The 12,071-nt window shown below is 42.0% G+C and overlaps 1 protein-coding gene across 7 annotated transcripts in view; it reads right to left on the minus strand.

Moving 5' to 3' along the window:
• Positions 1 to 1,018: 1,018 nt before the first annotated feature.
• g3bp1 (GTPase activating protein (SH3 domain) binding protein 1) overlaps positions 1,019 to 12,071 on the minus strand; it is a 36,986-nt gene continuing 25,933 nt past the window's right edge. For 4 of the 7 annotated variants that reach the window (XM_078551075.1, XM_078551078.1, XM_078551073.1 and 1 more), the window contains 3 exons: positions 4,150 to 4,293; positions 2,684 to 2,802; positions 1,019 to 2,185 (listed from right to left, as the gene is read on the minus strand). In XM_078551075.1, coding sequence (XP_078407201.1) covers positions 1,919 to 2,185; positions 2,684 to 2,802; positions 4,150 to 4,293 — 530 coding nt within the window. In that variant the 3' untranslated portion in view covers positions 1,019 to 1,918. The remainder of the gene's footprint in view (positions 2,186 to 2,683; positions 2,803 to 4,149; positions 4,294 to 12,071) is intronic. The other 3 variants (XM_078551076.1, XM_078551080.1, XM_078551077.1) reach the window with 1 other exon arrangement.

Genomic DNA, 12,071 nt, shown 5'->3' on the forward strand with positions numbered 1-12,071 from the left:
ACCAATGGAAAACAGCTCCCACCCCCACCAATCAAGAAGCCTCAATTTTGAGTTTTGAAGTATTTCCTTTCAGTTTGGGTTATTATTCGCACCACTCCCAATAATCTTAAAAAAAAATAGTTACTGTCAAGTTTTCAATATTTCTGCATAGCCCTTCCCCTCATCTCTATTACAAAACCTTAAAATCAGTTTTGGTGAAGGAAGTAACTGTTGTCAGTTAGTTTCTGTTCTACTTTGATTCTAGTTTCTGGTTATGTCAATTGAGGAACAGGGAAGAATAAAATACCAGAAAACAAAGTCTTCAAACATTTGTGATCCTGGTACTACACTGAGTGCTACATTTTTAAAAAGCATAATACAATGTTGTTTTTAACATAAGCAAGTTCAGCAGATCAATTCATGCCCTACAAATTGAAAACTGCTAAATATAACTAATTCCCAATGAACAGAAAACTTTTCATATTCTAAAAGCAAACTCAGCTGAAGCTCAGTTGAAAACATGGTATAAAATCCATTTTATTCAAAGAACGGAACAAACATTGCTTCGCAAGCAATTGAAACAGAAACAACATACAATGCATGTGTGGAGTAAGCTCCTACAAAAGCAATGGAAGAACTACTATGACCTATACAAGCTGCTTATCAGCAATTATTGCTGTTTGTTACAGGACTATTGTTATGTAAAACTGCCAACACAGCCAAGTGCCAAATGCTGCTACATGACTTGGGTTTCATGTTCATGACCTGTGCTTGCCATTCCAGAGTATTTAAAAAAATCATTTGTAAACCAGGTTTCTTTTGCAACAGCCAAATATTATATACAAACCATTTAAGGGTTAAGGCTATTAAGGAACTTTGGTTTGCACAGTTTAAAAAGTAACTGAATTAAGAACCAATGCAGCCCAGTTTAAGGCTTCCCAGCTTTTAATATTTTCACTACAGATTTACTCGGTCAGCCAGCCAAACACCCATCCCAAATGGCCACCTTCCCTGAACAAACACCACAAAGCCGTGCATATTGAATAAAGCAATCTACATTTATTTGTACAACTTTGCCAAGATTGGAATGAGAGATAAATAGAAGGCACAACCATACGCTTTACAATACAAACTAAACCAGAAAAGTTTTCTGCAATTTACAGTTTTAAAAAAAATTCACAATTCCAGAGGAAACGTGTCTTGATGTCAAGTATGCCAGAGTTGAATGTTTTTTAAAAGTCCCACTGTAAAAGAGATTCTTCCAATGATGAAAACAAAAAAGTTAAAAGAAAAGAAGTTGAAGACTTACATCTATTGTATTAGTCCACTCCTGATCTTAATAGCACAGCAGTTCTGCACAGGAACTGATAACTTTCTCCAGTTTATAGCATTGCAGCTTATTACCAACCATTTAGTGATCACATCGGCTCCGTTCCAAATACAGATAGCACTGTGCTCCCTTTGTTGAATTGGAGAACACTGTGCCAAGTAGACAGGGTGCTTTAAAAATTGCTGAGTGCTACGTTTTTCCGAAGATGGATGTCTGTGCAAAACAAAAAGCAACCTGGTTTCCAATTTAAAAAATCTGCACCAAATTTCAGTCAATAAGGGCCAACACGTTCCTGGGAGGCAGCAGGTACTAAAATCCAGTTCATAGCTGTTAGTCACCCCAATCCACTGGAGTCAGAATCTGTCTTCAATAAAGAGATTCTGGTTTTAAAATCCATTTTTCTTAAACAAATAAAAATTTCAGACAGGATGTTTCGTGGGACGACGACTACTACACAAGTCGAGAACAAAAAAAAGGCCATTTTCTGTACTGAAAAAAATGATAATCTGTACAGGTCGAAATCACATTCCAAAAACAAAGCTGAATCACAAGAGCATGAGAGAGAACATCTGTACCATCAGCTCACACCAATAACCAGTGAGGATACTTTCAGTGGCGTGGCCCTGAGAACCGAGGCTCTCCTTGTCCACCTCCTCTTCCAGCTCCTGGTCCAGGTTTCTGTGTTAGCCCTCCTCTAGAAAGACCACCCCGGCCCTCCCGATCACGCATCATGCCACCACCAAGACCACCACGGGGTCCACCAGGTCCTCTTGGTCTATTTTCTCGGCGGTCATCACCCCTACGTTCACCTTCACGAATAGGCCGGGTTTTCTTCTCCTCCACATTTAGTCGGAGCTCTCCTCGAAACTTAATGGGCTATAGGGAAGGAGAGAGAAAAAAAGTAGTTTTGGCAAAATGCTTCCCAGTCTCCTTCATGCAAACAATGCAATCTACTTGGCTGTGAATTTTTAAAAATCAGTCGACAAATTCTCTCACAAGTATGAAATACTGATAATCTTCAACCCAATTTCAGCACAGCAGTATAAACGTGGGGTTTCAGAAGAGTCATGTACTTTCTAATTAACTAGGTGTAAATCAGCAAGATCGGACTTTCTGGGTTTTATTAAGCAAAATGATGTTTACATTCTCAAATCACAAAATGTTAAGTTTAATGGGATAGGTTTCCCTCAATTGTATTTCACATTTTATGATGAATGATAAATAGGAAAACAAATCCTATTTCGAAAGTGAGCATGGCTAAGGAGATGAAGGAAATGCTCCAGCCATATTAAACTCAAAAATAATCAACAGTAAAGAAATGTGACAAACAGCTTACATTCCTGGAGTACAAGAGTGCTCTCTATTATACGTTACCTTGCTGCTCAGGATCTTCTGAACTGGCTCTGGATCATCAAAAACCACAAAGCCAAAGTTGGGCAGTTTTCCACCACTACTCTTGGTGTTAATACGGAGTTCCACCACATTGCCATATCCTGCGAAAAAAAAGGAATTGCCACATCATGATACCCAATACCGTTTCAACTTTATTATGCATGTCATAGCTCCAAAGGTACTTAGTTGATGTCCTGCACTGTGTGATGTGGATTAGCTATACAATGACAAACTGTCCACACCCAATTTTCTCCCAGCAGCTGTTTATAACCTTAAGTACACAGATTTCACCTTTAAACTAGCCGGAGATCCTGTTATTCTACATATTCTAACAAGATGAATGTTATTGTCATGGCAAACAATTCAACAATAGGAGCAAGTATTCAATAGACATGTTAGTAGTATTCACTTCAATACGAGTTTGCAATGCAAAAAATGTTGCTGTTTAGTTCATTTAGAGATAAAACAAATCCAGCTTAAATTCTAATCGATGTACAGTTAAAACAATAAATAAATATGAAGTCACCTCTTCAGGCATTTATCTTTTAAGAATCGCAAATAAATGTATATCGTGCCATTATCTAAGAATAGGAGGCTGAGCCTGGAGATCCAATAAACTTCTGAGACAAGAACCAAGATCTCAAACTCAAGATCTCACCTACAATATCACTGAACATCTTAATGCCTGAAGTAGTCAACAATTACAAGCCAACACTTATCAGATTAATGCACAGTGGACACGGAATTTTCCTGTCAATTAGCTCAGGAAATAAGAGGCATATGTTTTAACCCATGTAAGCATTGCACAAGAGTGCAGGCAAACATGGCTGAAGAAACCAATAGGTGCTGATAACACACGGTAACTTAAGACAGAATTAAATTCCCTAAATAAAATGGTTTCCTTGGTGGCTTCAGTGATGCACCATGTGACCAAACAGTCAACAATCATAACACAATAGTCGTTGGACTACAGTATATAGCTTTAAGCCACATGAACCAGAAGGTTGCAAGTATTGCCTTCAGCCTGTCCTTAATTAACTGATCTCAGCTAGTACAACACCTGCAGTGTGATAATTGCCCTGCATACTCCTGTGCATGTAGATCTCAGTTAAGAACAGGATCAGACTCAATTGCAATGTTCTCACATGACTAGCCTGGTGGCAATAACTAGGTTCACATTTGAAGAATGGACAATTGGGTATGGTATTGGAAGGCTGTGTGACAGTGCAGCTTAACAACAGTGTCTCTAAAGGAAGTTTTAAAAAAAAAAGGAAAAATAAATTAACAGGCTGTGACTGAAGTCTGCAATCTAATCTTAATGCTGTGAATACAATGTTGAGTTATATGTCAAAGAAAAAATCCAGACAAAAAAGTGATGAGACTTTAAAAAGCAAGTCCTGCTTCTTAATACACTATAATCACGTACAATAAAAAAAAATTCAACAAACCTGTGAAAAATTCTTTCAGCTCTGTCTCATCAATATCATGAGGCAGGTTCCCGACAAATAACTGATGACTGTCTGGGTATCGAATTGTCCGCCGTGTTTCCGTATCCCCCGGTTCATTTTCACTGCGACCTGAAACAAAAAAACCTACTTTCAAGATCCTCCAGCGTGTCCTTGAACACCAACTACAATAGCATGTTATCAAACTGTGGTGTTTAACCTGTTCTTGTGAATGCTATATATTTCTTGAAGATTGCAAACTTCTACAAACCAGCTGTATTTCTGTCTCCATTAGTTAGTTAACTAAAAATCTATAGGTCACTTCATCTAACCTGCTCAGCATTTAGACACAGTGATAAAACTCAATTCACTAAATTAAGCTTTGAAATATAGAGGTGCACTCCATACCACAAGACAGTACTGTAACCAACTAGGAAAATATGGTGGATACTTTCACTGTTCAGTCATATCCACAATGTCTTCCTCAAGAATGCTTTCTCAAGATTATCCTGGGCCCATTTCTCTTACAGCATTAAAAGATACTTCCGAATTAACAGCTCAAAATCATTTTTCAGAAAAACTCTAACATCACCAAACTTTTTGATCAGCTCTTCAACTCTCATAGCTCCACTTCTTTATTCTTTTACTTAATCCCCCATCACGTAAAATACTCAGGACAATAATAAGTTAAATGGTGCTGTACATATTACTTTTGTTATAATAAATTATTCATATTTTACTTGAAAAAGTGCCTTTAAAACTACTGTTTCATAAAAATTGAGACTCAAAGCATAAATCTGGAGAATTCTGCATCTCAACTTGCACAATGCTCCATTTGAGGGATACTTTATTGGCCCATACAGGTAGGAATTCCCAGACAATCAGCAGGAAGCAGCTACAGTAAGCTGTGCAGTTTTAGGCTTGGTTCCTTCTACCTGTTCCTAACTCACTTCTAAGAATCCAAAGAGCTTATGTGCACAGTATATCAGACAAATAGAAACCCTACAAGTGTTTATTTTCATTTTCTTTATAATTAACAATTATCAGGTGTTAGGAGCTACTGTAGGCCCATCCCTCGCTATCCTGGGAAGCTGGTGATTGTACCACTTCAAGGAGTCATGACAGTGTGAAAGTATTTTTCCACAATGCTGTCGGAGTTTTCCATGATTTTGACTGAGCAAAGAAGGAACAGTACATTTACCTTAGGATAGTGTCCAACTGGAGGGGAACAAAGGCAACAGCATTTTCACGTACCTGCTACCCTTCTTACATGTGTTGGAGGTTGCCATGGCACGTTGCCACTGTGCATCTTCTAGTGTGTAGATGGAAGGGAGTTTACATTTAGACTAGTACACCATGTACCAATGAAGCAGATTGCTATGGCCTCAAATATGCCCAGCTTTTTAACTATTATTGCAGCCACACCCATTTAAGCAAGTGGACTGCATTCCCTTCACACATTGTGCATTAGGATGTTAGATATTGATGGTCTCGTGACAGAACACACAGCCATTGACCTGCTGTAGCCAGCACAGTTGAGATTCTGGTCAATGGTAAAGCACAGGTTGATGGCAGGTGACACAACAAATGTCAAGAGAAGGCGGTTAAGTTCCCTCTTGTTGGAGATGGTCACTGCCTGGCATTTACATGACAAATATCAATTGCCTCATCAGTCCAAGCCCACATGTCATCAGGGGTGGCAGTGACGTAGTACTATTGCCATTGGACTAGTAATCCAGAGGCCCAGGCAAATGCTCCGGAGGCACAGGTTCATTTTCCACCATGGCAGCTGGTGGAAATTAAATTCAACTAGTAAATAAATCTGAAATTAAAAGCCCCTGTAATGGTGACCAAGACTGTCGTAAAAACCCACCCGGTTTGCTTATGTCCTTTACGGAAGGAAATCTGCCGTCCATTCCTAGTCAGGCCTACACATGACTCTAGACCCACGGCAACGTGGCCGACTCTTAAAATGTCCTCTAAAATGCCTAATAAGCCCCACAGTTGTGCCAAACTGCTACAAAGTCAAAAAGGAATTAAACCTGATGGGACCTCCCAGCATTGACTTAGGCACCAGAAATGCCAACGGCATTTCCAGCCCTGTCACAGTACATTTTTAAAAACAGTGGAGGCCGTTCAGCCCATCGAGTCTGCACTGGCTCTCTGAAAGAGCATTCCATCTAGTTCCACTCCCCTGTCTTATTCCCATAACCTTGCACATTTTCTCTTTTCGGGTAGCAATCCAATTCCCTTTTGAATACCTCGATCGAACCCACCCCACCCTTTCAGGAATTATGTTCCAGACTCCAACCACCCTCTGGGTGAAAAACAATTTCCTCGTATCACATTTACTCCTTTTGCCAATTATTTTGAATCTGTGCCCTCCAGTTCTTGATGCTCTTGAGTGGGAACAGTTTCTCACTATTTACCCTGTCTATACCCCTCAGGATCTTGAATACCTCTATCAAGTCTCCTCTCAGCCTTCTTTTCTCCAAGGCAAACAGTCCCAACCTCTACAATCTATCCGCATAGCTACAGTTCTTCAGCCCGGGAATCATTCTTGTGAATCTCCTCTGTACTCTCTCCAATGCCTTCACATCCTTCCTCAAGTATGGCGCCCAGAACTGGATGCAGAATTCCAGATGAGGCCTAACTACTATCTTATACAAGTTCAACATGACCTCCTTACTCTTGTACTCAATGCCTCTATTAATGAAGCCTAAGATACTATATGCTTTATCTCTCAACATGCCCTGTTATCTTCAATGACCTATGTACATATACACAGAGGTCCCTCTGTTCCTGCACCTCCTTTAGAGGCTCTCCCTTTATTTTGTACTGTCTCACCATATCTTTCCTGCCAAAACGAATCACCTCACACTTCTCTGCATTGAACTTCATCTGCCACTCGTCTGCCCAGTGCACCAACATGTCACGACTACCCCCCATCACAGTTAACGATATTGCCAATCTTCACATCATCTGCAAGTTTTGAAATCACACCCTGCACACCAGTCTAGGTCATTAATATATAATCAGGAAGAGCAAGGGTCCTAACACTGGCCCGAGGAACTCCTCTGCAAACCTGCCTCCAGTCTGAAAAACAATCATTTATCACTATTCTGTTTCCTGACAGCCAATTTCTTATCCAAGTGCCTACTTTCTCTTTTATTCCATGACCTAGAATTTTGCTCACAAGTCTATTGTGTGGCACTGTATCAAATGCCTTTTGAAAATCCATATACACATCAACAGCGTTTCCTTATCAACCTTCTCTGTTACCTCCTCAAAAAATTCCGGCAAGTTAGTTAAACATGATTTTTCCTTGATGAATCATTGCTGGCTTTCCTTAATTATCCTGCACTTGTCTAAGTGATTATTGATTTTATCCGGTACTATAGTTTCCAGAAGTTTCCCTACCACTGTGGTCAAACTGACTGGCCTGTAGATGCCAGCTTTATCCTTGCACCCCTTTTTGGACAAGAGTGTAACATTCGCAGTTCTCTAGTCCTCTGGCACCTCTCGTGTCTAAGGAAGACTGGAAGGTTATCACTAGTGCCTCTGAAATTTCCACACTCACTTCCCTCAGCACCCTTGGATGCATCTCATCCGGTCCTGGTACCTTATCTATTTTAAATAAAGATAGCCTTTCCAACACCACCTTCCTCTCGATTGAAAGTTCTTCTAGTGTACGAGTTACTTCCTTTCACCCCTCAGCCTAGGTAGCAAGTTTTCCCTTTGTAAAGGCAGGTGCAAAGTGCTCGTTCAACACTTTCAATATTTCTCCAGCCTCCACATGCAAGTTCCCTTTTTTGCCCCTAATCTTACTCTTTCTTTTAGCACCTTATTATTTACATGCATATAGAAGACCCTGGGGTTCCCTTTCGTGTTCGCTACCAGCCTCTTTTCATGCTTTTATTAGTTTCTTCACTTCCCCTCTGGTCTGTCTATATTCAGCCTGATTCTCCATTGTATTTTCTACCTGACATGCCATATGTGCACTTCTTCCTTTTCACATTTACCACTATCTCCTTCATCTTCCAGGGCATTCTGGATTGATTTGTCCTACCTTTCCCCTTCAAGGGAATATACCTTGATATTGCCTGCAGTACTTTTTCTTTGAAGGTGGCCCATTGTTCAGCCACTGTCTTTTCTGCCAACATTTGATTCCAATTCACTCAACTCAGATGCATTCCCATCCCATTGAAGTTGGTTTCCCCCAATTAATTATCCCTGCTCTGGATTATTCCCTGCCCTCTTCCATGATTAACCTAAACCTTGTGTTGCAATGGTCACTGTCCTCTAAAGACTCCCACTGATACTTGATCCACTTGGGCCAACTCATTCCTCAGAACCAGGTCCAAAGGTGCATGTCCTCTCGTTGGACTGGAAACATATTGCTGTAGAAAATTATCTTGAACACATTCGAGGAACTCTCTCCCCTCTTGTCCTTTTGCACTATTCCTATCCCAGTCCATATTTGGATAATTGAAGTCTCCCATTATGATTACTCTATAACTCTTGTACCTCTTGTAACTTCTTTGCTAATTTGTTTCTTCACATCCCTTCCATATGGTGGTCCATATACTACACCAATGTTATTGCACATTTCCTACTCCTTACCTCCAGTCAGAGAGATTCTGTCCTTGACCCCTCTGGAACATCCTCTTTTTCCAGTACTGTAATGCCATCTTTAACCAATACTGCCATCCCCCTCCCCACTTTTCTTCCTTTCCTGTCTCCCATAAACACCTTGTACCCAGGAATATTTAACGCCCAGTCCTGCCCTTCTGAGCCAGGTCTCTGTTATAGCAATATCATAATTCCATTGGTCAACCTGTGCCTGCAGTTCACCAATCTTACTAATCACACTTTGTGCATTCGCATACATGCACATTAGCTCCGATTTAGGCTTTTTTAATTACCCGCTTATTCTGACCCCATCTAGTGACTTACTGTTGCCTATTCCAATTCCAACAAACTCTCCAAGTATTCTATCTTGATGCAACTCTGATATACCCTTGTTATCAGTTAATATTTCACTACTTCGCACTGCCAGTTTTTCTTCTCTGCACTCTGAATTTCCCCCCAGGTTCCCATCACTCTGCCAATGAAGTTTAAACCCTCCCCAACAGCACTAGCAAACCTCCCCGCGAGGACAGGTCCTGCCTGCCCCAGAACCGATACCAATGCCTCAAAAATATAAAGCTCCCTCCTACTCCATTCTCCAGCCACGTGTTGAACTGCTCAATCTTCCTATTCTTATGTTCACAAGCATGTGGCACTGAGAGTAATCCTGAGATTACTATTCGTGAGGTCCTGCTTTTTAAACTCCTTTCCCAACTCCCTAAAATCTGCTTTCAGGACCTCATCCCTTTTCCTACCTATGTCATTGGTCCCGATGTGGACTATGACCTCTGGCTCTTCACCCTTGCCCAAAAGAACGTCCTGCAGCCACTTTGTGACATCCTTGACTCTGGCACCAGGGAGGCAATATACCGCCCTGGAGTCACGTCTATGGCCGCAGAAACGCCTGTCTGCTCCCCGAACTATGGGACCCCCTACTACTACAGCACTTGCACTCTTCCTCCTCCCCTCCTGTGCAACTGAGCCACCTGTGATGCCATGTGCTTGGCTCTTGCTACAGTCCTCTGAGGAACCATCTCACTCACCAATATCCAAAATGGAAAAACCTGTAGTCCTCCCAACATCTGGAGGATTGTACCAAAATTGGGAGAGCTGTCTCACAGACTAGTCAAGCAACAGCCTGACATTGTCTGTCAGGTATGATTCAGTGAGTATGACTATGTCCCAGACACCATCACTGGATGTGTCCTGTCCCACTGGCAGAGCAGGCCCATCAGACTGGCAACACAATGGTATACAGTAAGGAAGGAGTTGCCCTGGGAATCCTCAACAACATTGACTCAAGACCCCATTAACTCTCATGGCATGAGCTCAATCATGGGCAAGGAAACCTCCTGCAGATTATCACCTACCGCCCACACTCAGTTGGTGAATCAGTACTCCTCCATGCTGAACACCACTTGGAAGAAGCATCGAGAGTGGCAAGACATTGAGAGTGGCAGACTTCAATGTCCGTCACCAGGAGTGGCTCAGTAGCGCCACTACTGAGCAAGCTGGCTGAGTCCTGAAGGGCGTTAACAGCTAGACTGGGCCTTTGGCAGATTGTGAGAGAACCAACAAGAGGGTGAAAACCTACTTGACCTTGTGCTCACCAATCTACTTATCGCTGATGCATCTGTCCATGACAGTTTTGGTAGGCGTGACCACTGCACAGTCCTTGTGGAGGTAAAGTCCCAGCTTCATACAGAGGATAGTCTCCATTGTGTTATGTGGCACTGCCATGCTAAATGGCAGATTTCAAACAGATCTAGCAACTGAAAACTAGGCATCCTCAAGGACTGTGGGCCATCAGAATTGTATTCAACCACAATCTGTAACCTCATGCCCTGCATATCCCTCACTCTAGCAATACCATCAAGCCAGGGAATCGACCCAGGTTCAACGAAGATTGCAGGAGGGCATGCCAGCAGCAGCACCAGGCATACCTAAAACTAAGTGTCGACTTGATGAAGCTACAACACAGGACTATTTGAATGTCAAACAGTGGAAATATGCAATAGAAGAGCTAAGCAATTCCACAATCAATGGATTAGATCAAAAGATCAACAGTCATGTGAATGGTGGAGGACAATTAAACTAACCAGAGGATGCTCCACAAATATCTCCATCAATGATGGTGGAGCCCAGTACATCAGTTCAAAAGACAAGGTTGAAGCATTTGCAACCATCTTCAGCCAGAAGTGCCAAGTGCATGATCTAAACCGGTCTCCTCCCAAGATCTCCAGCATCAAAGATGGCAGCCTTCTGCCAATTCAATTCATGTGATATCAATAAACAGCTAAAGGCACTGGATACTACAAAGGCTTTGGACCCTGACAACATCCCAGTAGTACTGAAGACCTGTGTTCCAGAACTAGCCACACCCCCTAGCCAAGCTGTTTCTGTACAGCTACAACACCAACATCTACCTGACAATGTGGAAACTATTTGTCCTACCCATAAAAGCAGGACAAATCCAACTTGGCCAATCACCACCACATCAGTTTACTCTCGATCATCAGCAAAATGATGGAAGGTGTCTCTGACAGTAATATCAAGAGCATTTACACAGCACTGCTCACTGACAGTCAGTTTGGGTTTCACCAAGACCACTCAGCTCCTGAACTCACTACAGCCTTGTCCAAACAAGGTGACGTGAGAGTGGCTGCCCTCGATGTCCAAGGCAGCATTTGACTGAGTGTGGCATCAAGGAGCCCAAGCAAAACTGAAGTCAGTTGGAATTGGAGGGAAAACTCTCCACTGGAACCATACGTAGCGCAAAGAAACATGGTTTTTATGGCTGTTGGAGATCAAACATCTGAGTCCCAGAACATCACTGCACGTAGTATCTCAGGACCAAGCATCTTCAGCTGCTTCACCAATGACCATCCCACTATCATAAAGTCAGAAGTCGGGGTGCTTGCTGATGATTGCACAATGTTCAGCACCATTTGAGTCTCCTCAAAACTTGAGCAGCAAGGCCTGAACAATATACAGGGTTGGGATGACAAGTGGCAAGTAACATTCGTGCCACACAAGTGCCGGGCAATGACCATCTCCAACAGGAGAAAATCTAATCATCTTCCCCTGACATTCAATGGTATTACCATCACTTAATCCCCCATTATCAACATCTGGGCCAGAGGGTATAGAGGGTTTAAACCATTGACCAGAAACTGAATTGGACCAACCATATAAATACAGTGGTTACCAGAGCAGGTCAGAGGCAGGGAATTATGCAGCGAGTAACTCACCTGACTACATAAAACCTGTCCATCATCCACAAGGCACAAGTCAGG

Source organism: Cetorhinus maximus, chromosome 10 (assembly GCF_964194155.1).
Source record: "Cetorhinus maximus chromosome 10, sCetMax3.hap1.1, whole genome shotgun sequence".
Taxonomy (NCBI): Eukaryota; Metazoa; Chordata; class Chondrichthyes; order Lamniformes; family Cetorhinidae; genus Cetorhinus; species Cetorhinus maximus.